Source organism: Rhinolophus sinicus, chromosome 17 (genome assembly GCF_057876585.1).
Source record: "Rhinolophus sinicus isolate RSI-liver-muscle chromosome 17, RSI-T2T, whole genome shotgun sequence".
Lineage (NCBI taxonomy): Eukaryota > Metazoa > Chordata > Mammalia > Chiroptera > Rhinolophidae > Rhinolophus > Rhinolophus sinicus.
The window spans coordinates 113,475,296-113,502,028 of NC_142517.1; the positions used below are offsets into that span (position 1 = coordinate 113,475,296).

The following is a 26,733-nucleotide window of genomic DNA, read 5'->3' on the forward strand; positions in this document are numbered from 1 at the left end:
TAATCGTTTTGATGGAAACTAAGGAAATTAAAAGGTAATGCTAAAAATTACAAACACTGTAACAAAAATGAAGAATATCTTTGATGGGATCATCAGTAGATTGGATATAGATGAGGAAAGAATCAGTGAGCTTGAAGATATGTCAGTAGAAACTTCCCAAAATTAAATGTAAAGAGAAAAAAGAATTTAAAAACTAGAACAGAATATTCAAGAACTGTTGGATAATTACAAAGGTTTAACATTTGCATAATGGGAATACCAGAAGAAGCAGATAAAATATTTGAAGTAAGAATGGCTAAGAATTTTCCAACATTAATGAAAGAAACCAAGTCACAAATCCAGGATGCTCAGAGAACACCATGTAGGATAGAAAATAAAAAAATCTACACCTAGGTATATCCTATTCAAACTGCAGAAGCCAAAGAGAAAGAGAAAAATCTTGATCAAAGCCAGAGAGAGAAACAACTTTACCTATAGATGAACAATGATAAGAATTACATCATACTTCTTTTCACAAATTTTGCAGGCAGAAATAGTATGGAGTGAAATATTTAAAGTCTTGAAAGAAAATATTCAGTACCAGAGAATTTTGTATGCTGTGAAGTTATTTTTCAAAAGTGAAGGAGAAATAAAGATTTTCTCAAATAAAAATGGAGAGAATATTTCTCTAGCAGACCTGCCTTGAAATAAATATTCAAAGAAGTTCTTTAAAGAACAGGAAAATGATGTAGTTCAGAGGCTTGAATCTATAGAAATAAAGGAAGAACATCAGAGAAAGAATAAATGAAGGTAAAATAAAATTTTATATTTTCTATTGCTATCTAATCTAATAAATAACTGTCTCCAAAGTAATAACAGCAACAATACATTGGTTGGTTATAGCATACAGATGAGTGAAAGGAATGGCGGCAATGCAGTAATAGATAGGATGTAGAAATTGGTAATATTCTGTTGTAAATCAGTAGCACCCTGAGGTAGTATAGTGTTATTTGAAAGTGCATATGGACTAGTTGCAAATGTGTATTACAAACTCTAGGGAATCCACTAAAATTTTTTTTTTTTTAAGTTTAGTTCATATGCTGAGAGGACATAAAATGGAATCATCAGAAGACATATGAGTATAATGCTCAATTCCATATATCATCACATTGGGCATTGGGTTTCAACATATCAATCTTGGGGAGGGAGACAAACATTTGGACTATGGCAGATGGTGAAAAGGTCACTTGCTAGGGATTTGGGGAAGAGATGAACAGTTGAAGCACTGGGTTTTGTTAGAGTGGTGAAACTATTCTGTATAAAACTGTAATGGTGGATACATGTTGTTATGTATTTGTGAAAATCCATAAAACTGTGCAATGCTAAGAGTAAACCCTGATGTAAACTATAGATTTTAGTTAATAATAATCTAACAATGTTATTTCCACAATATTGAGTTTTGAGAGTCCTTTATATATTTTAAATACAAGTCCTTTGTCAGATATGTGGTTTGGAAATTATTCCATTTGAAAATTATTTTAAATATTCCATAGTATGAATGTAACCTTAATGTACCACACTGATGCAAGATGTTAATAATAGAGGAAATGTTGTATTGGGGGTTAGGTGTTGGGCATACGAAACTGTATGTTCAATTATTCTGCAAAATTAAAACTGTACTAAAAATAAAGAATATTATTTATTTTTAAAGTGTGAGTCTCATTTTTCTTCATTTTACAGTGAGGATAGAGAATTAGGTTATCTTTATATTTCTTCCATCTTAACATTTATGATTTCCCCCTTTTCAATGTACTTTAGTGCTTACTTTGGCAGCACACATACTAAAAATTGGAATGATACAGAGTTTAGTGTGTCCTCTGCTCAAGGATGATATCCAAATTCATGAAGTGTTCCACATCTTAAAAGTGCACCTATACTTTATTTTTAGAACAGTTTTAGATTCATGGTAAAATGAGTTCTTTTCCATCCTCCCCGGCATATCTTCCCCCACTATCAACATCTCACACCAGAGAGATATATTTGTTACAATCGACGAACCTACATTGACACATCATCACCCAAAGTTCATAGTTTACATTAGGGTTTACTCTTTTAATTTCTATGGATTTGACAAATGTACAAATACATGTATCCACCACTAGAATTCCATACAGAATAGTTTCACTGTCCTAAAAATCCTCTGGACTCCACTTATTTGTCCCTTCTTCCCTCTAACCCAACGGAACTATTCCAGCACCACAAACGTCTGTATCTTGATTTTGGTTGTAGTTACACAAATCTACACATGTGATAAAATAACAGAACTACACAGACACTGTACCAATGTCAAATTTGTGATTTTGATATTGTACTATAGGTAAGATGTAGTCATCAGGGGAACTCGTTGAAGGAAACATGGGAACTCTTCACTATCTTTGCCACTTCCTTGTGATTCTATAATTATTTCAAAATAAAAAGCTTTAAAAATTGTATCTGTCTTTGTTCACAGTAAACAGCACTGAATTTTTTGAGAAGGATTTGGAAAAAGAGAAACCCAACTTTCTTGGGAGCTCTGCACTTAGTTTTATAAGTAAGCAAACTGGCATTGTTGACAAAAGTTCTCTGTCACTAATTCAGTGCCATCAGGAGTCCCCGACCTGGGGTTTGATGAAGAGAGACTTTACTTGAGTGATGCTGCTCAAATGTTGCAGCTCTGGTGTTACAGCTGAAGCTGGCGAAATGGAGCAGAAAGCACACTCCATTGAGACAAAGGGAAGGCTTACTGTCTTATATATGGAGAAGTTCCTTCCCCCAGTCCCTGATTGGTTCATTTCTAAGCAAAGTAGGACTCCAAATCCACATAGTTTGATCCAAATAGCACTGTCCTGATTGGCGGGCTCCACATGTTCTTATTGGTTGTTGTGGAGCCACTCCAATTGGTCATTAAAGATGCAAAAGAGGACATAGCTATGCAGCTCTGATTGGATGGGGAAGGTCTCACTCCTATTGGTCAAAATACTATTCCAGAAACTCCTTTATAAGGGTAGGCTCAGCAAGCAGGAGCACAATGCAGGAGGCTTGGCAGCCCTCCTCTGTCGGTTTTCACTGAAATGGAGCTCGCATGCGTGCGTGTACCTGTTAATAGCTTCTTGACCCTGATTATGAATTTCGGCTCAATTAACTGTAAGGAGTCCTTCTTAGCAGGTTCATTCTTTCTCAGAATCAACAGTGGTGTTCATGTATCACAGAACAAAAGACCAAGTGTCATGCAGGGTGTCACGCGGGGTCTCAGCTTCCGCTCCCCACATAAGAACGCAGGATATGGTGTGGCCACAAAGGAACACCAACGGAGCCATAGATAGGGGAGTCATACCACAATATTCCCGCTGGTGGCTGGGTTGGAGACACAAAGTAGGATCCACACAATCAGCAATCCCTGCCTGCCAACCAGCCAACCAACCAACGCAGTCACAGCAGTTATATCAGCAGCCAATTGGCCAACTGGCTACAGCCAACGGCCAACCACCACCCGAGCCGGCACCCTGCCACGTGAGGCTGAGAGCCTAGAAATTGCGCTCTGGGACTCTGTCCCCACACCAAGGTAAACCAAAAAAAAAGGAAAAAAAAAAAAGAGAAAAATCAACTCCGTAATGTGGTGAATTAAAAAACATTTCGTTTTTAATGGAAACTCCACCTGAAGTAATTTAAAGGGTGGTAGAAAACACAATGGAAATCCACTAACACAAACGTTTACTCAAGAAATGAATTTTAAAATGCTTATTTTCATTCCTTAAAGTTATTTTAACTCCATTTGTACTAGCAAGGAACAGAAAACCCAGTAGTCAGCTCTGAAGTTCTTAAGCACAGTATTTAGTTGTTGTTCTGGCATTCTCGGGGGAAGGGCTGTTTAAGTCAGTCAAAATTTTACACTTTTTATGTAATTTTTAATGCATTTTTGGTTTTCAGTTCACTTTCACATAAAAGTTAAAAATATACCCTCTAAACACATTCATTTCTGGATGGGTAAAATGATCTGCCCAGTGTCACATATTCAAAACAATTTTACATAATGATTTATAGTTGTCAATCAATCGATCAATCAAGTAATCCCAGCAGATTAAGTTGCCAGTGCCAGTATAAAATAAGAAAAATTCTCTCATAAAATTTAAAGTCTTGTTTTCCCCATGCTACCTAGAACGGATGCTACCACAGTTTATGGCTTCAAATAAAGCCTAAGATGCAAGAAACATTGTCATTTTGTTCTTTATTGTGTCAAAAGTGCTTTTTTTCTTTTTTTAACGGTGCTTTTAATAGAAGGATTTAAGGAAGCAGACTCTGAAATGCTCATAGTTCAAATGGGAAAGAAGGTTGAAACCCTCCACCTGGTAAAACTTTTGGGTCTCAGCCCACCGTCCCATCACACACCCTCTCCAGACCTGGCACACTTAGGCCTCCCTAACCACGCCAAACTGGAAAAAGCAAGCAGGGAGGCGGGGCCTCCGCCCAAATAAGATGGCGGCTCTCTCCGTGACGCTCTAGGCTGCCCAAGCCGTGACTCGGTAGCCGGAAGTCCTCCGGAGCTCGGCAATGGGAAGCGGAAGTAAAGGGCCGTTGGCAGCTGTGCTGTTGCTGCGCGAGGCCGGCTTATGAACTGAACCGCGGAAAGGCGCGTGTCGGCTGCTCACTGGCGCAGCAGCTGCCGCTACCGCCGCCGTCGCCGCTGCCCCCGCCCTTCCCCCTCCGCCCCGGCGTTGTCGCAAGCGCAGTCACGCACCGAGCGCGGCCCCGGCTTGGGCAGGAAAGGGGACACGAGTGGCGGGTGTCGCGGCTGCGCGGCAGGTGACAGGTACCCCTGGGGTGGTATGGGGTGGTATGGGGCGATCTCGTGGACTGGAAGAGGGTTCGAGGCGCGGGCGACCTTGTGCCTCGATCTCCTGAGCTTCCGGTTCTTCCCTGACTCAATTTCCCTTCCCGTGCCCCAGCCCTCACCTTTTTTGCGAGTGGCCGGATTGTCCCTCACTGGTCTTGTGTGCAAAGTACAGGTTCTGTGAAGGCGGCCGCGCGCTGTCTTTAGCTGTTTTGAGCTTTCATTGAAGAGCTTTGAGATCCATGTGCCCAAGTGCACTAACATGAATTTAGACCAAAGCTGACCTTACGTAGGTCGAGAACCTGCAGTTTGCGGGACTCTGGAGAACGACGTTATCTTTTTTTTATGGATTTCTGTTTTCCCTAACATGACTTGGGGTGATGCACACTGGCTGCCGTTTTCATTTAATACAAGGGTCTGTCGGCTGGAAATTAGATGATCCGGTTTCACTTTTAGTCTGGGAGCTGCCAGAAGAATAAGATCTGCGTATGCCAATAAGTTACGGATGTGAATTGTTCTTGTTCGTTAGTCTGAATCTCTAGATTGTTTTGCCTTTCTTGCCAGATTTGGTAACCGGCGCATTTTGTTCATTTGAAGTTCTAGGGTCTTATGCCTTACTGTGCTTCACTGTTTTGGAAACATTCATTGTGCACTTGCCAGCTAATTTTAGTGTGGGGTTTGGAGACATTTAAAACAGCTATTTAACAACACCGCGAAGTTTAGGATGATGGTAGCCTTTCTATTTGACTTGCTTTTAATAAACTTAGCTGAAACTCATTGTTATTAAAGGAAATGAACATTGCTTTGTACAGGAGCATGGTGCCTTCGCAGTGCACATTTAATTTGAGGCGAATAAATTGAACTGTGGAGAAAATTCTGTTAGATTTTTCTCTGCGGTTAACTGTGACCATTTTCATATTAGATGTATAGTAACTGCTTGTATCAGAAATTAGATGTATGTGGTTCACAACAAATGGTTTTGTAATAGGTGTAAATGTATATTAAGTTTAATTATTTGAGAAGTAAATTTATTTCACAAGAAGGGTACTTTCTAATATTTTTCCTCACTTTTATATATGTTGAAACTCAGATGGCTTTCTGTAAACTTGCAGCACGAAAGTTATTTTGTTTGTTAGCTATTAACGTCAGTTGAAAAATAGAAGAAAAAGTTGGTGATTACCTAGAATTTCATTCCTCTTCTGCTTTCCATAAAGTGAGAAGCATTTTCCATATTATAACTTTTTAATGTTTCCAATATCTTACTATAGATCAATAAGCAAGAAATAGGTGTATCAGTCATGCCACAAGCATCTTGCCTATAATCATGTAGTGCCACACTACAGAGTCTACAGATGTTATTTCTTAGACTATTCATTGTTACAAGCAACATTTAAAGGTTACTAATCAAAGTGATAAGGGATCTTGTAAAATGAAGGCATCCTCAAACAAAAGGCCACTTCACTGAGGTCTTTACCTTTGCTTCTCTGTACATCGTTTTCCTCTGGTGTTACCTCTGGAATCAAGGAAGTGGGCTCAGGGTGGAAAAGCTTTTTAATGTATACCTTTCCTCCCCTTCTCGTTTCTCACGGTGCTGTACCTTGCCCCAAGAACTCTCGCTGTTGCTGTTTTCTAAAAACAGTGCAAGAGGATCTCTGGTGTATCGCAGGATATAATTTTCATTTTTACCCTTTTTAAGTTCTAGGCTTTTTGTAGTGTCTTTCTCTTGGTGCCACACTCCTTTCTTTCTGGTTTCTTTCATTTATCCCTTAATGAATGAAGCCTGTATTTGTTTATTTTATTTTGAGAACCTCCTATGTTCCAGGCAGTAAGCTAGGCATATAATAGTGAAAGACACAACTCCCTGCTCTTGAGAGCCCACACTCAGTCCCTAAAGGCAGCCTAGGTATGGCTCTGTCAGGCTGGTTGGATGGTTTGCTTTGGTCCCAACTTCAGACCCGCCCCCTTGGTTTCAGGAGGAAACTGTTCCTCTCTCAGTCACCTGTGTCCCAAGGATTCTGCTCTCAGAAAATCCTTAGACTTGTCTTGGTTCTCACAAGAAAGCACCTTGCTTGGTCTGGGTTTGCACGGTTTGCATCTTTACCACTCTTAAAGCCAGAGAACCAGGGGAGCTAGCTTGGTACTGCAGAAATTTTAAAAGCAGGCAGATGTGGGTTCCAAGCATTGCAGTTTAGTCGGTGAAGCTACTCAGCCTGTCTGAGCTTCCATTTTCTTATTGTTAAGCAGGAATGATAGTGTTTCATCCATTATGTAGCATACTCATGGAGTATCTACTGTTTGCCAGGCACTGCTATTCGCTGTGCTGAGCAAAGTACACATGGCTGCCACCCGCCCTCAAGGAACTGCGGTCTCTTGTGTGGAAGGACTCAGTGACACGCATACACAGCGCCTGATGCAGTGCTGCTGGGAGTAATGGCTCAGCAAATGCTCGTGTTTCCTCAGGGCCCTGGCCAGTCTCAGTCCCTTAACTTCACTGTGCGGTGGTGCCCAACTTGTTCTCCGGAATCCTCACCTGGGGGATGACACATCTAGGCCCCTGCAGGAAAAACCGCAAACAGCCATAGCATAATACTGCTTCAGTATAGTTCATATACTCTCTGTCCAGTTTAGAAACTTAGTGAGTTTGGGGAGGGTTTATTTTTATTTTTTTCCCTAGCCAAGAGGATAGGTTTCTGAGGCATATTTTGAGGCTATGTAATAACAGTGATGTATTAGTCTATAATTTAAAAGATAGTTCTTATTTCTTTCCCCTTATGATGTATTTTACTAAAACAGTTAATGTATTTGGCACTTTATGAAGTGATTTTCATATTGCCTTTTCATTTTCACAGTGACCCGGTGTGGCACGCACTGGTGATGTTCCTGTTTTAGAGTCTGGGAGACAAAGGGGCCAGAGATATTATTAGGTAACGTGCTAATGATTAAAATGTTAGTAAGTAGCAAACTCCAGGAATTGATCATAGGTACCTGCTCCAAAAGGTTTTCTCTTTTCAATAACCATGTTTGTTCTATGGTGCAGGCAGGTTTCCGAGACTACAGTCCATGGACCTGTAGGGAAGGGTGTCTAAAGATACTCCTAGGAGAATTCTTGTGTGGTCCGAAATTTGTAAAAGTTTGGGTCCTTGCTTGTAAATCTGTAGGAAATGGTGGTAACTTCTGCTAGCTTCCAAAAGGGGTCTACATCGTCTACTCTGCATCCTTCCACCCGCCAGCAGTCCCCCACCACTGACCCCTAAGGCAGGACTCACCGCTTGCAGGTTTCATTGTCAAAAGTCTAGTTTGATTAGTCCTCGTCTTTACAAATGTTGATTTAAAAAATATTTATTTAAAAAAAAATTTTTTATTGGGGAACAGTGAGTTTTTCCAGGGCCCATCAGCTCCAAGTCAGGTTGTCCTTCAGTCTAGTTGTGGAGGGCGCAGCTCAGCTCCAAGTCCAGTCGCCCCTTTTCAGTCTTAGTTGCAGGGGGCGCAGCCCACCATCCCATGCAGGAATTGAACTGGCAACCTTGTTGTCAGGAGCTAGCGCTCTAACCAACGGAGCCATCCGGCCACCCCCCCAAAAAATATTCATATATGGAATGTTCATATGAATTTTTTGTTTCCAAAGAAGCTGGCAGAGCCTGAGCTTAAAACTCATCTAAAAGCAATTTTTCTATTTGGTATAATTTATTTTGCTTTTGACCATTGTCCTTTAGAGATGTTGTGTGTTATATGAACAGAATGTTGGCATAAATGATAATGCTTTTATAAAAAGACAATACTGACTGGTTCCCCGCAATATGGACTGTCCCCCAACAATAGATTTTATAGCCAGTGTTGACAAATTGGGGTGAGCCTTTCCAGATGTTAACGTCCAGAAGCACAAGTTTGGTTTAGTGTTTCCTACATATTCACATCCTCTTTGGGTTCCCATTCAAACGGGTGGGACTTGGATGTTGATTTTTATTTAGCCTGGAGTAAGTCTGGTTAGGGTTCTTCATGTTAGACTTCTGGGATGAAAAACCAGATAAAGAAGTCGGCAGCTAGAGAAACTTTTATGGAATGATCTGGACACTGTGAGATCATTGTGCTTGGGGAGGCTGTCGCTGAGAGCTCGGGAGCCCTGCATTCTATGGTCACACAAATTTACCAGGAACCCCAGCTTCTCTAGTGTGTATATGGGGACCCTTTGGGTTCTTAACCTTTCCTCATTCCAGGACCTATCTTTGGGTTTATGTTGGAGAACCATCATATTAGCTTCCTAGGGCTCCCAAGACAAAGTGCCACAACCCAGGAAGCTTAGAACAACCACAATTTATTGTCTTACAGTTTTGGAGGCTACAGGTTCTAAATGAAGGTGTCACAATACCTTTTTCATGCCTGTTTGTAGAGGAGGGTCTTTCCTGGCCTCTTCCTGCTTCTGGTCACAGCCGACATTCCTCGGCCTGCAGTAGAATCCCAGTATCTGCCTGTCTTTACCTGGTATTCTGTCTGTGTCTCCTCATAGAGCCTTCCCTCTGTGCTTGCCTGTCTCTGGGTCCAAGTTACCCCTTTCCCATAAAACCAGTCATATTGGATGAGGGCCCACCCTCATGACCTCATTTTAGGTTGATCACCTCTGTAGAGACCTGATTTCCAAATAAGCTCCCATTCTGAGGTACTGGGGCTTAGGACTGCAAGGTAACACCCATCATTTATGTGTTTTCTGTCTCAGGTTTATTTACTCTCTCGCTTGGTGAGGGATGATTGTGTGCAACCTGCTGTGCACCAACACTGACTTGTATCCCTCCGTATAGGATAGATGCCCCAGGAAGTGAACTGGAGCCTTTGTGGGAAAGAGTGGGCATAATGGGCTCCACACGTCTCCGTAGGTGTCCATTAGTCAGGAAATAGCTGTTCAACTCTCTAGGTATTAGATGCTGCCACGGTTTGGAAGCATTTCTAGTTCTGTAATGTTCATGTTGTTTTGTGTCTCTAAGTATTAAGAAACAGGTTTCAACATTTCTCTGTAGCAGAACCTTTTTTTCTTTTTCCTTTTTTAGGGGTTTGCTGTAAAATGGGACTTCTGATTGTAGTCACTGGACTCTGGCTCTTTTCCTCAGTAAAGGCAGATTCAAAAGCCATCACAACCTCTCTTACGACAAAATGGTTTTCTACTCCGTTGTTGTTAGAAGCCAGGTAAGAAGACATTTTTTTCTTTCACATGTTTGAGCAAAAATGTAGGGTCTGCTAGTGAATATTCAGGCACTTTTTAGGAAGTGAGAGTCTCATCATTAAATGCATTTAGTGAGAGCCTCTTTCAGTGTGCACTGAGCTGTTAGAATCTGTCAGTAGGATAGGATTCATAGGGATACTTGGGGACTTCTTTAGACAAATATATTGAACTGGTTAAATTATTCTGCTATCTTCCAGGAAAAGTATAAATGTGGTAATAAGGGAAGAGAGAGAAGTACTTAAAGGAAATTTTTTCTTTATTTAAAAGGAAGACAAGAGAGCTTGGCTAGATGGGGTAAATAGGACATGTTGCTCTTAAGAACATGGACTAAGACCCCCAAGATAAGAGAGCACAAGGAGGCAGTTGAGTAAATGTCTAGATTTTATCTGTCCTAAGATGTACACGTTCTATATTTTAACATCTGCAAAAATCAGGATGCATTCTAATTAAATCAAGATGTTGTCTTACAATTAGAATAGGTAGCATCTTTCATTCTTAGTGTTTCATAAATTATGTCTTAAAATCCATAGTATCTTAAAAATCAATAAAGTACAGTATAGTCAATGATTTCTTGGGAAGTTTGTCTTCCAAGTACACTTATTACTTATATTTATAATATAAATATAACCAGATACCTCTCTTTTAGTCAGTTTTTTAATGTTTATAGATGGAAACTTACTGTGTCTCAAACAATTTTTAGCTAGGACTTGCAGAGAATCTTCGTAAAGTGTAAATTAGGTGGATTGAATGTCAAATGCTTGGTAAATCTGAGAATTTGATAGTGTTAGAAATTTGAACTTTTGGGTTCTTCAGTTAACTTTTTGGTCTTCAACTTAGAATTTCATCTTCTAACATTTTCTGTTTAATGCCTAGAAAAATGGGAACGAAGAGGTTATTTCTGTAGACTGTGTATGTGAATAGTTGCATCTCCTAAGGGAAAAGCCTCACTTGGCCTTGGTGAGAGGACAGGTAGGCAAGTGGGACAAGTGGGAGCCGGTCTCGACTTGCTGAGGAGCAGATTCTGCGGAACAGACTTCCTTCCGTTTCTTCTCTGGATCTCCCTTCTCTCAGCAATAAAATGGCAAAAAACAAAACGAAACAAAACAAAACAAAAACAAACAAACCCAACCCAAACCAAATCAAACCAAACACTAAGTGTACTTCATCGTGATGTGACAATAACTAATTTGATAAATAGGATGAGTTCCTCAAATCTTAGAACTTTATTAGATATAGGGTAGTTGTGAAAGTGAAATGACCGAAGGTCTTTTGATTAGAGACTGCCTGAGCCAGGACTCTAATAACTGAACTTTGTTTTCTCTTTTTGCTAATCTGATTTTTGATGATTTGGCTGGTGTAAATCTAGGTCATTGAGATTTATTATCACTTTCAAGAATGTTGTACAATGAACTGTAATGGATGTTTTATGATATCCTACTTAACATTCTTAACTGAGTTATATTCCATTACTCTTACTTACACTAACTAACTCCTTAGTTTTGCATTGTCGTAGAAGATTCTTATGGCATATAGCTATGGACTTCTGAGAAAGTATGCTAAAATTGTTAGCCTCGATTTACCAATTTTTCCAGTTTCTTAGCTGTCTGTGAAGTGAGTATTGGATATTTCACCAACTTGCGCATGTCAAACATCTCCCCTTTTTATGGTATCCTGGCCACATGCCATTCTGGTGCAGTTTTTAGTCCTCTTCTGTGACTATTTGCAGATAATTTGCCAAAGTTATTGGCATGCAGGCAACTCACAAGTGAGCTGTGGTTGTTTGAAACCACTCCCTCCATAGTCACTTCCAGAGCTGGCTGAGGCCACCGTTCTTCCCTCCTGGATTCCTGATGAACATTCTTGGTGGGTTGTGGCGTGGTCCGTGTGTGGCTGAGGGGAAAGGGTAGGTGAAGGGCACACTCTGTCCCCAAAAACCGACACATGCAGCTCCAACAGGCCATTTGCCTTCCTTGCATCTAGCCCTTGGGGATTAAAACTATTCCCGTGTGTATTTTCAGATCAATCCTGATGCTGCTGGAGGGGTTGTAGCTTTGTGCTTATGCATGAAGTGATATATATTTAATTGAAGTAAAACTCTGGGTGTGGTTTGGGCAGCTATAAACAGAAATATGTGTAAGTAAAGTACTAGTATTAAAACAAAACTGATAGTCATTTATTGAGTGCTAGATATTATAAAGCCCAAGAGTGCAGCACGATGGAGACGTAAATCAAACAGATTGGAGTTTACATTCCAGATTTTTCACTTAACTAACCTCACCTTGAAGCAAGTTAATAGCCCCTCTGAATTGCAGTTTCTTTATTCTAAAAATGGTTGTAACTCAGAGTTGCTGTGAGGATTTGGGGATGTGGGTGAATATGCTGAGCGGAGTGTCTGTCACACAGTAGACCTTTTTTAAATACTCATTTTCCTTCCAGTCTAGTTCTGTATAGGAGGGAGACAATTCTTTTTTTTTTTTTTTTTTTTTAACATTTTTAAAATTAGTTTCAGGTGCACAAAACAAAGTAATACTTAGACATTTATCATTTATATCCCTCACAGTATGTGAACCCCCCTCCCCCCATCCACTACCACTCTGACATCGCATACAGCTATTACATTTCCACTGTCTCTATTCCTAATGCTGTACTCCGCTTCTTGTAACTATATATATAAAGTTGTAGTTGACATTCCTTATTGTTCAGCTTCAGCTTCAGGTGCACAGTGCAGTGATCAGGCATCCACATCATCCCTGAGGTGGTCTCCCTAATGAGACAAGTGTCCATCGGATACCCTACAGAATCTTTACAACATTATTGATTACATTCCGCAAATTGACTTTCGTAACCCCGTGGAAATCTTGTTACCAACTGTGCTTTCTAATCCCCTCACCTTCCCCCTTATCCCATCTAGCAGCCCTCAGTTTTTCCTCTGTGTCTCTGAGACTGTTTCTGATTGGTTCATTCATTTGTTCTTTTCTTTAGATTCCACGTATAAGTGAGGCCATATGGTATTTGTCTTTCTCTGTCTGACTTATTTCACTAAGCGTAATACTCTCTATGTCCATCCATATTGTTGCAAATGGCAAGATTTCATTCTTTATGGCTGTGTAATACTCCATTGTATAAATGTATCACAGTTTCTTAATCCAGTCGTCTACCGATGGGCATTTCGGTTGTTTCCATGTCTTGGCTATTGTGTATAGTGCTGCAATAAACATAGGGGTGCATAAATTTTTTTGAATTAGAGTTTTGGATTTCTCTGGATAAATACCTAGGAGTGGAATTGCTGGGTCATAAGGTAGTTCCGTTTTCAGACTTTTGAGATACCTCCATACTGTTTTCCATAGTGGCTGCACCAGTCTGCAATCTGACCAACAGTGCATGAGGGTTCCCTTTTCTCCACATCCTCGCCAGCACTTGTTGTTTGTTGATTTATCGATGATAGCCATTTTGACTGGGGTGACGTGATATCTCACTGTCGTTTTTATTTGCATTTCTCTAATGATTAGTGAGGTTGAGCATTTCTTCATATGTCTGTTTGCCATCTGTATGTCCTCTTTAGAAAAATGTCTCTTCATGTTCTCTGCCCATTTTTTAATTGGATTGTTTGTTTTTTTTTGGAGTTGAGTTGAGTGAGTTTTGTATACATTTTGGATATTAACCCCTTATTGGATATATCATTGGCAAATATGTTCTCCCATTCAGTAGGATCCCTTTTTGTTTTATTGATAGTTTCCTTTGTTGTGAAAAAACTTTTTATTTTGATGTAATGCCACATGTTTATTTTTTTCTCTTACTGCCCTTGCCCGAGGGGATATATCAGTAAAAATCTTATTCTGGGTAATGTCTGTAAAGTTTCTTCCTATATTTTCTTCTAGGAGTTTTAGGGTTTCAGATCTTACGTTTAAGTCTTTAATCCATTTTGAATTTATTCTTGTATATGGTATAAGGAGGTGGTCCAGCTTCATTTTTTTGCATGTGTCTATCCAGGTTTCCCAGCACATTTATTGAATAGATTGTCTTTACCTGACTGTAATGTTCTTGCTTCCATTGTCGTAGACTAAATATAGGCATGGATTTATTTCTGGGCTGTCTATTCTGTTCCATTGATTTATGTGTCTGTTTTTATGTCAGTACCATGCTGTTTTGATTACTGTAGCCTTGTAGTATAATTTGATGTCAGGTATCGTTATACCTCCTACTTTGTTCTTATTTCTCAAGATTGCCGAGGTTATCCGTAGTCTTTCATGGTTCCATATAAATTTTAGAATTATATGTTCTATTTCTGTGAAAAGTGTCCTTGGTAGTTTGGTAGGAAATGCATTGAATCTTTATATTGCCTTAGGCAGTATGGACATTTTAACTATATTAATTCTTCCTATCCATGAGCATGGTATGTGTTTCCATCTATTTGTATTTTCTTTAATTTTTCTCCTCAGTGTCTTATAATTTTCTAGTACAGATCTTTTACTCCTTTCGTTAAATTTATTCCCAGATATTTTATAGTCTTGGAAGCAATTGTAAATGGGATTGTTTTCTTAATTTCTCCTTCTGATATTTTGTTATTGGTATATACAAATGCAACTGATTTCTGAATTTTAATTTTGTATCCTGATACTTTACTAACTTCATCTATCAGTTCTAATAGTTTTTTGGTGGAGTCTTTAGGGTTCTCTCTATGTAATATTATCTGCATATAGTGACAGTTTTACTTCCTCCTTACCGATTTGGATGCCTTTTATTTCTTTTCCTTGTCTGATTGCTGTGGCTAGAACTTCCAGCACTATGTTGAATAGAAGTGGAGAAAGTGGGCAACCTTGCCTTGTTCCTGATCTTAAGGGGAATGGTTTTAGCATCTATTGATATGACCATATGATTTTTATTTTTCATTTTGTTAATGTGGTGTATCACATTCATTGATTTGTGGATGTTGAACCACCCTTGCATACCAGGAATGAATCCCACTTGATCATGGTGTATAATCTTTTTAATGTATTGCTGAATTCTGTTCACTAATATTTTGTTGAGGAGTTTTGCATCTATGTTCATTAGGGATATCGGCCTGTAGTGTTCTTTTTTTGTAATGTCTGTCTGATTTTGGGATCAGGGTGATAGTGGCCTCGTAAAAAGTGTTTGGGAGCCTTCCCTCCTTCTGGATTTTTTGGAATAGTTTGAGGAGAATAGGTGATAATTCTTTTTTTTGAATGTTTTGTAAAATTCACTTGTAAAGCCATCTGGTGGAGGGAGACGAATTCTGATCTCCCACAATAACTTTGGGAGTCAGGTCCAGTAACCAGCACCACTACACCCTCCTCCTTTCCCCTGCTGGAATATTTTAAAGCAAATCCCAGACATCGAATAATTTCATCTGTAAAATTATAGTTTGTCTACTCAGTGGAATAGGTATAAGCTGAAAAACAATTCAGGACAGAAAGCAAACAAACTAAAAAAAAAAAGCAAACAAACAAGTATACTGTGAACAAATGGTTAGCACTCTTTTGCATAGTATCTTGTGTTGTTCTTACCTTCCCTGGATTAGTTCAATGATCCATAATTAATTTTCTTAAGACTGTTTGAAAGTTAGACATTGTAGGACTTATGTATGCAGTGGGATGAAAAAGAATGTGTGTTCCAAGAAGTTTTCCTGTTTGTAACTGAAAAGCATGTATTTTTGCATACGGCCTTTCGAGGAGGGTCTGAGCCTCAGTGAATCCTTGTTCTTACCACTGCAACTGATGATTTGCTTATCTGTGAATGAAGCTTTAACTCGTGATCTTCGTGTTTATTTGCATATCATAATCTGTCTTAGTACCTGCCTATAAACTATTGTAAGGTTGGTATGAAGTCTGTATCAGTTCCAGAAAGCCTAGAAAAATGCCACACTCCAGGGGGCTCCAAATAATTTAATTATGATAGTGGGTATTTTCAGAAACCTGTTTTTAGAGAAGCTGTGCATTACCAGGAAATGTTTCTTATTTTCCCCATATTCCTGTGTCGAGCTGTGGAGTAGAGTGAGAATTGTGCACCTGGTTGTTGACAAGGGGAGAGTCTTCCCGAGGCTAGGGAAGCTGAGGTCTAGGTCTGTGGTGCACTTGAGGACAGGGAAAGGTCACCACTGCGTTAGTGTCATGGCTGAGAGAAGAGAATCAATTTGCGTTAAACGTTCATTTAGTACATGCATTTTCTGTTAGGGATAAATGACTCTTGAATGAAGGGGAATTTAGCATAGCCATTATTTTAGGTCAGTAGTGTAAAGTCAAGGAAAAATAATTAAGACAGCATTAAGGTCTTAAGACCTTAATGGTCAGTGTTATTTTATTAGGTCAGTGTTAACTTTTTAGTTAACTTTAAACTAAAATTTGGTGATTTTGAAATTTTGGATTTATGGATATTAAACGATTACAACATGCTGCCTTTTATCTCCTAGAAATTTTTCTAGGGTTCATGTTTTCCTTGGAAGACCCTTAGTCGACGCATATTGTTTTTGTTCTTTGTAAGGTCTTTCAGAAAATAAGTGAGCAGAGCTAGTGCTAGAATGATCAATTTCTAATTCTGCTGCCACTACGGAGGGCATTTCCACATCCTGGGGTTTCATAGCCTTCTTGATATTGGCACTTTTCTATTGTTACAACATTTCTATTCTAGATTTTTAAAGAAATACCCATTAAGCTATTAAGTGAATCATCTAAGCTAATTAGTTATTAAGCGCTAATGGGCTAGTAAGACTTTCTTATCATTAAAAATATATGTTATGCATGTTTGTGTAATGTATACTTAAATTAAAAGTCAGACTACGGACATTTGGAAACTTAAAAACCTATTTTATTATCTTTAGTAATAGCGTTTATATTAGATTTTATTAAGTTGTTGTATTCTGATATTTCCCCCTTTTTTCCCAGTGAGTTTTTAGCAGAAGACAGTCCAGAGAAGTTTTGGAATTTTGTAGAATCCAGCCAAAATATTGGATCATCAGATCATCACGGTAAAATTGAAGCAAACGCTTCTTTGACTTTGGTGTCTGGGAAAATAGTAGAAAAAATGGTTTCTTTCAGAGCATGTGTGGCATGGCAGCTAATGGGAAACATTTTTATCTTAATGATTAGAGTTATGACAATAGCTAGCAGAGCCAATACAGGCTAATAATTATTTTTGAAGCAGTTTATAACTTTGGCTATAAGCAGTATCCTTGACTCCCCCACCCTGTGTGTGTGTGTGTGTGTGTGTGTGTGTGTGTGTGTGCTTTTATTACAAGTGTTGTTTGAATATTTTGTGGCAGTAAGACTCATTTAAAATCATTTAGTATTAACTTAATAACTATCAGGTTTGACTCACTCTTTTTTTTGTTATGAAGTAATTACATAACTGATCTATTACCCATTAAGTTTGTCATCATTAAGTTAGTGCCATCCAAAATGTTTTCCATGATGCCTGCCAGCCACCCACAGCTTGAGTGGCAAGGTATCAAATTAATTACAGTGTAAATTCTAGCATTTGTTTATAGTTGATGATGTGCTTTCATAAACATTTTCTAATTCAATGTAAGCTATATAGAGTATAAACATTAGTTGTCAAAGATGCTGATACATAGCATCTAAAAACCTTGATAATACATTGACATGCGTTTAAGTCTTGTTGCAGAGGAAATGGGTGAAAATTTTGTGACTGCTGTTAATATTGAACCAAACTGATGTCTAACTCTGATTTTTATTAATATTATACATATTTTAAAAGTTAAGTCTGAATTTCTTTTGCCGTGTAAATAAATACATAAAGATTTTTAACAAGCGTTTGTTTTAGTTATACATGTAATTTGGCATCAACTAGAATTGTTTGAGTTATCGAACGAATCATTTTACTTTTAGTTTATGATTTCATAAAACACATTTATTTATTTTTTTACATTTTTTTTATTAGTTTGAGTTGTACAAAACATAATGATTAAACATTTACACACCTCACAAAGTGATAACCCCAACAAAAATAAATTTATTCAAGTGGGTTTCATAATGAATTTGCACTCTGACATTTAAAATGAGATTTCTTCAGTATAAATGATAATGTGTTGTTGGTTAGAATTAGAGGCATATGGATTCTTGGAAGTGATCATAAGTATGTTAAACATTTGATTTGAAATGTTATTTGTAGTCCCACCATCCAAAGATATTCACCATTAACATTCTGGTAACATTTTGAGGTATTTCTTTCTGATCTCTTTTTCTACTTAGAAGATGTTTATGCAATGTAGAACCTTTTATATTTTGCTTTTTAGAATGTTAATATTTTCTTTAAAAATAATTTTTGATAATATGTGATTTAAAAGTCAAAGATAGGGCAGATGGGTGGCTCAGTTGGTTGGAGCGTGTCCTCTCAACCACAAGGTTGCCGGTTCGACTCCCGCAAGGGATGGTGTGCTGTGCCCCCTGCTACTAAGATTGAACAACAGCAACTGGACTTAGAGCTGAGCTGCGCCTTCCACACTTTAAAGATTGAAAGGACAACAACTTGACTTGGAGCTGATGGCTCCTGGGAAAAACACAGTGTTCCCCAGTAAAGTCCTGGAAGTACACACTGTTCCCTAATAAAGTCCTGTTCCCCTTCCCCAATAAAATCTTAGAAAAAAACCCCAAAAAACCAAAGGTATATAAAAGTCTATACTTACACAGAAAAATCTTATTGTCTCCCTGTCTCTGTTTTTCCCCTGCTTTTTATAACCATTTAAATTAATTTGTTTAGCCTTCAATGTCTTTTTTTTAAACAACAAATACATAGATGTGTATTCTTATTTCTCATTCTTTCTTATGGTAAAAAAAGATAGCATACTATATATACATTGTTTTCTATCTTGTGCTTTTTACTTACTATTTCCTGGGGATTTTTTTCATACTGGCACATGTGTTTTTTTCCCTCAGATAATTTTTTTCTCTCTCCTTTCTTCTGCCTCCCCCCGCCATTCCAGTTCAAGCCATTGTTTCTCAGTCTAGTTCTGTAGGACACAGCTCCCTGGCCCATGCTGGTATTATGAGCCTTGCGCTCTCCCGGCTGAGGTAGTTGGTCACCAGTCGTCGGTCAGCCGCTCACAGCAGCTCACGCCAACCTCCAGCTATTCACAGCAGCCCAGCTCCAGGCCATTGTTCACAATTTTAGCTGTAGAGGGTGCAGCTCACTGGCCCATGTGGGAATCGAACCGGTGACCTCGACGTTAGGAGTATGGCGCTACAACCACCTGAGTCGGCCTCCCTCAGATAATTTGTTCTAATTATTTGATTAAATGCTTTGCCCCAAACTACAATTTCATGAGTATCCTTTAATACCTTGTACTTCCTTATCACACTGCTCAGTTTTGTTGAATTATTTGAGGAGATAATGTGCTAAGCACTGGGGAATACAAAGATAAATAAGTCATAGCTTCTACTTGTGGGGACTCAGAGACTATTTGGGGAGGGATAGATAGTGAATACATGATTTAATAAATGATGTGATAAGTGAAAGAGGAAAGCAAAGAAATATTATGAGAACAAAGAAGAGATGTGCTTGGTCCAGTGAGGCATGGGGTAGGGTTGGGCTGCCTCCCTGCAGTGGTGGTCTCACAGCTGAATTCTTGCTCAGGAAGTCAGAAGGAGTTAGTCATCCTGGGAAGTGAGAAAGTAGCAGCCTAGGGGGAAGGAAGAGCTGACAAAGGGAAGAAGAGGAAAAGTCCAATTGCAATGTGTACTCCTGGGAGTTCTAAGCATTTGACAAGACAGTATGGTGTTACTATTTTGTGATCATATGCCTTTGTAACACACAGCTTTACACTTCTGGAACTGTCTTATTTGGATATATCTAGTCATATATGATTATTTTGGTTACTGTTCTTCCTTGACAGGTACTGATTATTCCTATTATCATGCAATATTGGAAGTTGCATTTCAGTTTCTGTCACCTCTACAGCAGAATTTGTTGAAATTCTGTCTGTCGCTTCATTCGTACTCAGCTACAATTCAAGCCTTTCAGCAGGTGAGTTCAGTGCTTGCATGTAACAGTATGTTTTAGGGGTTTATAACATGATTGGTTTATAACATGATTGGTTTATAACCCTGGCATTGGGTTACAGAGCTGTAACTTTTCTGCCTGAAATTTCCTAGGATTTATGTTTTTTTAATAAATAACAGGCACAGTTGATGTTAAATCTTCAAACCATGGATTATAAAAAAAATAATTTGCACTTATTTTCATTTACGAAATTCAAAAAGTATGCACACACAAAAGAGGCTACGAGACCTCATTTACAAAACAGCCTAGGAGGTGGTCTTGTTAAGCTAGTTGAGCCTGAATCTGATCACAGCTTATAAATCTCAAAGCAGCTCATAGGAAACACAGGAGATGGGAAGCATGAAGCTGTATGACGGGACACAGTCAGGTAAATCCAGAATGCAAGAAACTTTGTAGTAAAGTGATGTGATTTCTTCAACAAGTAAGTTAAAAGGAAAAGGAAAGAGGGAGGGAGGAACTCCAAGAGAAACTTTAAAAATGTGTCAGTTTAATGCAATTTGTTGATCTTGTTCAATTTTGAGTTGAACAAACTCCTATTATACAAAAAAGACCGAGAAACCTGTGTACACTGATGGCATATTTGATATAAAAGAAATATTAATTTTAAACCCATGTTTCAATTATGAAATAAAACAGGTATAGAAAACCATTCACAAGAAGTAGGAATTATGATAAAGTGAACAGTCTTGTAATTTTCAGTCAGGTCAAGAACTAGAACTTATCCAGCCACACTGCAGGGTTGCCAGTACTGTGGCCGCATCGCAGATTACTCTTGCCCTCCAAAGGAACCACTTTCCCGATTTTTTGTAGGAGTCAAGGAATCACTTGCTGTGGTTGTTATTTTATTGCCCAAGAGTATGTCTCCATACAGTAGAGTTTAGTCTTGCCCATTTAAAAAATTTTGATAATTTTTTTGTTTTTGGGTATGTGTGTGTGTGTGTGTGGGGGGGGCGGTCTCTTAATTTACAGGTTCTTTCTTTATCCCTTTCTTTTCTGTTGAGTAACTTGGGCTGTTTGCCCTATACATTATTTCACAATCTACATTTGGTTGATCACATACTCATGATGCAGTTCAGCGTATTTCTCTGTCTTCTGTTCCCTGCAACTCGGCTGCTGGATCCCAGGGCTTGATCATAATAGTGTTTCATCCCTCTGGCAAGTCTGTAGGTAGTGTTCTCTTCTTCCATTAGGAGGCACCTACTGCTGAGTTCCTCTTTTTGATTTAGCTGCCTTTACTGCTCTATGCTTAATCCATTCATTCTTGGGGATTAGAAAGTGGTGACTGATTCTGTTGTTTCTCTTTCATTTGTTCTTGGAACTTGGATATAAAGAAGTACGTATTCTCCCCCTCTGGCACTATTTCATGGTACTGTTCACATAGAGTAGGCAGAATACCTGTTTGATTCTTGCTTTTTATACCAGGTTTCTGAATGAGTTTGATTCACTATTCTTTTTGACCATTTAGGTCTTTTTTCCATTTTGTTTTTATTGTGCTAAAATATACATAAAATTAATTTATTTTCCTGTCCTTTTCTGAGTTTACAGTTTAGAGATATTTAGTTCATTCATATTGTTGTGCAGTCATCACTGCCATCCATCTTCAGAACTTCTTTCATCTTGCAGAACTGAACCCATCAAATAATAGCTCCTCACCCCCTTTCCTTCCCACCAACCCCTGGCAACCACCATTTTACTTACTATCTATGAATTTGCCCATTCTAGAAACCTCACATAAGTGGGATGATGAGTGTTTATCCTTTTATGTGTGGCTTATTTCATATAGCATGATGTTTTTAAGGTTCATCCATGTTGTAGCTTGCATCAGGATTTCATTTCTTTTTATGGCTGAATAATGATGCGTCGGCTGCATACACCACATTCTGTTCATCTACTCATATGTTGATGGACACTTGGATTGTTTCTGCATTTTGGCCGTTGTGAAGAATGTTGCTATGAACATTGGTGTGTAAGTATCTGGTGACATCCTTGCTTTCAGTTCTTTTGGGCATGTACATAGGAGTGTTATTCATGGATCATGTGGTGATTCAATGTTTAACATTTTGAGGAATGGCCAAACTCTTTCACATAGCAGCTGCACCAGTAATGCACCAGGATTCCACTTTCTCCACATTCTTGCTGACAATTGCTGTTCTGTTTTTTTACTTTTTTATTATTTTTTAAATAATGGCTGTCCTAATGGGTGGGAAGTGGTATCTTGTGGTTTAGAATCTCAGTTCTCATTTTCCTAATGACAAATGATGATGAACATCTTTTCATGTGCTTATTGGCCATCTGTGTATCTTCTTTTGTAGATATGTCTATGTAAGACGTTTACCCATTTTTGATTTGGACTGTTCCGTGTTTTTGTTGTTGAGTTGTAGGAGTTCTTTATACACTTTGGATATTAATCACTTGTTGGACATATACTTTACAAATATTCTCTCCCATCTTGTGGATAGCCTTTTCACTCTGTTGATAGTATCCATTTATGTATAGAAGGTTTTAATTTTGATGAAGTCCATTTTATTTTTCTTTTGTTGCCTGTGCTTCTGGTGTTATATCCAAGTACTCATCACCAAATCCAATGTCATGAATCTTTTGCCCTGGTTTCTTCATGAAGCTTTCCCCTATGTTTTCTCCCTAGAGTTCTATAATTATAGCATTAGCTCTTAAATTTAGGTCTTTTATCCACTTTGAATTAGAGTAAGAGTCCAACTTCATTCTTTTACGTGTAGATAACCAATTTTCCCAGCGCCATTTTCGAAAAGAATATCCTTTCTCCATTGAATGGTTTTGGCATCCTTGTTGAAAAACCTGTTGACCGTATGTATATTTACAAATGCTGGTTTACATGTTTGCACTTATGACAGTAGCACACTGTTTTGATTGTTGTAGCCTTGTACTACTTTGGGAAATCATAAAGTGTGAGTCTTCTGCTGAGTTCTTTTGTTGCTACCCTAGTAGTCTTTGGTTGCTTTCTTGCTATCTGGTATGATAAGAAGTTTCACATTCATTTTGTACATCTCTGGCCCTAGATTTGTGATCAGCTGTTTTCTAAGAGGCTCGTTAAAGAGTTTTTTTTAAAAGGGTGTATGTGGAAGGTGGTATTTTAAGAGCACAGTCTAGGCACTGGGGATAGTGTTCTCAGGCCTCTTAAGTGGGCAGAGATAGGAAATAACTGCACATATATCTAGAGACCAAATACATAAAGCCATGTAAAAATGAAATACTTTGTGAGTTCATATGTATATTTTCAATTTAAATTAAGGACTACTTTGTTACATGTATATCTGTTTTCCTCTGCATTAGAATCTCAGTTCTCAAGGGTATAACAGATGATAGAATTAGACTATTTCTTAATGACTTATTTGTTTTACCCATGTTATATACACAGTAGTATTAATAACAATAGTCATTCTGTTGCCACAATTACATTTACTGAAAATAGTCAGAAAATTTTCTTTTGGCCTAGTGATTCCCATTCTCCATCCCTCCATTTAAAAAATGAGTACAGTCTATGTAGAACATAGATATTTCATATTATACTGTCTCCCCGTTAGTCCCCATTTAGTCTAGTTTCTACGGATAATTTATATTTTTAATGCTCACCACCAGTCCCTTTGCCAAACGTCTCTACTCAGTTGACTTTTCTGACATGTGCTGACTGGTAGGTTCTTCAAGAAGGGCTCACGGGAACAGTATTTCCTTGGTTTTTGCATGTTTATATAACAATCTAGCTATAAAATACTTAGTTTATATTTTTCTCCCTTGACTATATTAAACATATTATTTCATTTACTTTCAGTATAAAGTTTTACTGCAGAAAGTGTGATGATAATACAATGATTTTTCCCTTAAAAGTCTCTTGCTCTTTTTATCTGGAGACCTAGGGGTTTTTTTCTTTTTATTTAAAGTCATAATGTACTAGAATATAACTTAGCAGTGATTGTTCTGGGTCAGTATTTTCAGGTATATAGTATGTTTTAATATAGAATTTCAAATAATATTTTATTTCAAGAAAGTTCTCTTAAAAACTTACTGTTCTGTTCTCTTGTTTTGGAATTCATATCATCTATATGCTGAATTTTCTTTGCCTAACTTCATTTTTTTGTCACTTTCTCTTGGATCTCCCTTTTCTTTCTTTTTGATTTAAAAGATTTTTGTTCTTTCATCTTCTGTTTAATCATTACTTACTGTGTTTGTTTTTGTGCTCATTCTGGTTTAGTCTTCATTTCTAAAATGATTTACTTATAAGTTTTGCTTCAGTCTGTCACCTCATTTCAGTTTTTCTCTAATTCTGATTTAGATTATTCTTTATATTTTATGTAGTTTTCTTCATGTATTTTTACTTGAAATAGTAGGTTACATTTTTATCTGTTTTCTGGCTATGTATTTCTGACATGGTTTTATTGACTATAGCTCTGCTGTCCAATATGGTAGCCACTAGCCACATGTGGCTACTTAAATTTAAGTCAATTAAAATTAAATGAAGTAAAACTTTTCGCTCTTCAGCGGCACTGGCCACATTTTCAGTGGCTACCATATTGGACTGTGCAGATATAGATTTCTGTCATCGCAGCAGTTTTTCTTGTGTAGCGCTCATCTGGGAGAGGAAGAGCTATTCTGTCCCTCGCCCCTTTTCTTACAGTAGCTTTGGATGGGATCAGACATCGAGACTTTTCTGCTCATTTTGATGTGGAATTAGTTTTCTTTAACTTGTAGAGGTTGGCATGGCTCCCCCTTCTGTTGTTTAATGTAAATGTTAAACAATAATGGTGGCTTAAAAAAAGGTGGCTTGCTTTTTGAAATTTTCTGACTCTGTTCCCCTTCTACACTTTTATTTGTACTTTGTCTTTCATTGTCTCTATATCTCTGTCCTCTTCAAGTTTCATTGTACCTTCAGCAGTTTCTCCTTAGAGTGGGGCCCTTTCCTAGAAGGGCATCCTCGCTTGTGAGTCTGAGGGGTCAGAGTGGCAGAACTGCCTGAACCCTTTTAAACTTTACCATGGATCCCTGTGCTCACCTGATATTAGCACATTGACCCACCATACTTTCCAGTGAAGCCTGTTGACTGTTTGGGGTTTTCTTGCTCTCAGGAGCATCAGAATTTCGTTTCCCTCTGTGTCCTTCTCCACGGCATTCTGATAACTGCAGGTCTCGTTTGTGTTCTGTATCGTGGGGATTGCCTTCCAACTAGTTTTGTCAGAAATGTGATCCATTGGTGTTTGCTATCTAGTTGCTCTATTTTTATGGGGAAGGTTGAAAAACTGTGCTGTCAGTTGCCATTTATGCAGAATTTTATTACTTTTATTTAGAATTCATGTGGAAACGATTCAATAGAGTGTGGTAGAAAGGTAGATGAAATAAGATTGGCTATGAGTTGATAATTATTGAAGCTGACCCATGGGTATGGGCCATGGGGGTTTATGGTACTATTCTTTGTTCTTTTCTTGTGTTTGTAAGTTTTATAATTAACAGAAAAATAAAGAACGTAATGAAAAGTTTTAGTATCAGTTTTTCATAGCAAGCTTTCTGTTTCTTCTTTTATTATTTTTTTGGATTCCATCTATGGAAAAGGACATCTTAATATTAATATGTTACATAAAAGACATTAGTTCATACACCAGTGCTTGTCATTGTATCCTTTCCTTTACTCATCACACTCGCTCTCCTCAGTGTGCCTCTCATTAAAGGTGCAGATTGACTTGTCTCATTATGTGTTGGCATTAATGCGTTTCGCTCTAAACATAAATTCACGTCTCATTCAGCCTTTCTTTGAATATCTTACTATGCCTGTTAGATAATTTTACCTTTCCAGCAATAATCTTTTCTTAGGCACAGTTGTTTTTTTAGATTCTATGTCATTCTTTCTATTTCAGTGAGGGGCTTCATGTTAATTTGCATATTATACTTAACCCTTAATACTATAAGACTGCATCCTTATACTTTAGCATTTAAAACTTAAAATCGACATTTGTAAGCTTAGTTTTCTACAAGGTATATATTGTATTCCCTGGCTATCTTTTGATATAGTCTGAGAGAATTTCAAGGTCCTGTTTTGGGGATAATAATAACATCTTTCTCATGGGATGATACTGGGAGGAACTAGAAAAAGATGACACGTAAAGTTCTTACTTCCTGTCACATAATGGGTATTCAGTAGATGTTAATTTTTGCTTTACGGATGTTGTTTTATTATCATTTTATTACCTATTTGGAATATTTATGTCTTTAGCTTGTTTTTGGTTAGAAGTTATTTAAAAAAAATCTTGTGTCTTAAATGACAGATAGCAGCTGATGAACCTCCACCAGAAGGATGTAATTCATTTTTTTCAGTGCATGGAAAGAAGACTTGTGATTTTGATGCCCTTGAGACTCTTCTACTTACAGCGCCTGAAAGGTAGACTCTGTGTTTCTCTTTATAGTTGTCATGTATGCATTGTGCTTTCTGTATCAAGTCCACCTGCTGATTTCTTTTTTTTAATGGGTCTATAGGTGTGGATTCTGGAACCAAACTGACTAGATTTGAATTCCAGCTCCATCACTTAAAATGTTTTGTGAACTTAGGCAATTTATTTAATCTTTCTTTCCTCATCTCATTTTAAAATGGAGATAAGAGTATTTAATATTACTGTTATTATTT

At 37.9% G+C, this 26,733-nt stretch overlaps 1 protein-coding gene and 1 non-coding gene across 6 annotated transcripts in view; both read left to right on the forward strand.

The window, feature by feature from the left end:
• Positions 1 to 1,796: 1,796 nt before the first annotated feature.
• LOC141568049 (U6 spliceosomal RNA) lies at positions 1,797 to 1,901 on the forward strand. Its single transcript, XR_012491067.1, has one exon. It is a non-coding gene; the product is annotated as a U6 spliceosomal RNA (small nuclear RNA).
• Positions 1,902 to 4,565: 2,664 nt separating this feature from the next.
• Positions 4,566 to 26,733, forward strand: part of UGGT1 (UDP-glucose glycoprotein glucosyltransferase 1) — a 124,922-nt gene continuing 102,754 nt past the window's right edge. Inside the window, exons 1-6 of one of the 5 annotated variants that reach the window (XM_019717989.3) lie at positions 4,566 to 4,825; positions 7,696 to 7,770; positions 9,886 to 10,021; positions 16,958 to 17,040; positions 19,924 to 20,054; positions 26,378 to 26,490. In XM_019717989.3, coding sequence (XP_019573548.3) covers positions 9,900 to 10,021; positions 16,958 to 17,040; positions 19,924 to 20,054; positions 26,378 to 26,490 — 449 coding nt within the window. In that variant the 5' untranslated portion in view covers positions 4,566 to 4,825; positions 7,696 to 7,770; positions 9,886 to 9,899. The remainder of the gene's footprint in view (positions 4,826 to 7,695; positions 7,771 to 9,885; positions 10,022 to 16,957; positions 17,041 to 19,923; positions 20,055 to 26,377; positions 26,491 to 26,733) is intronic. The other 4 variants (XM_019717990.3, XM_019717992.3, XM_019717991.3 and 1 more) reach the window with 4 other exon arrangements.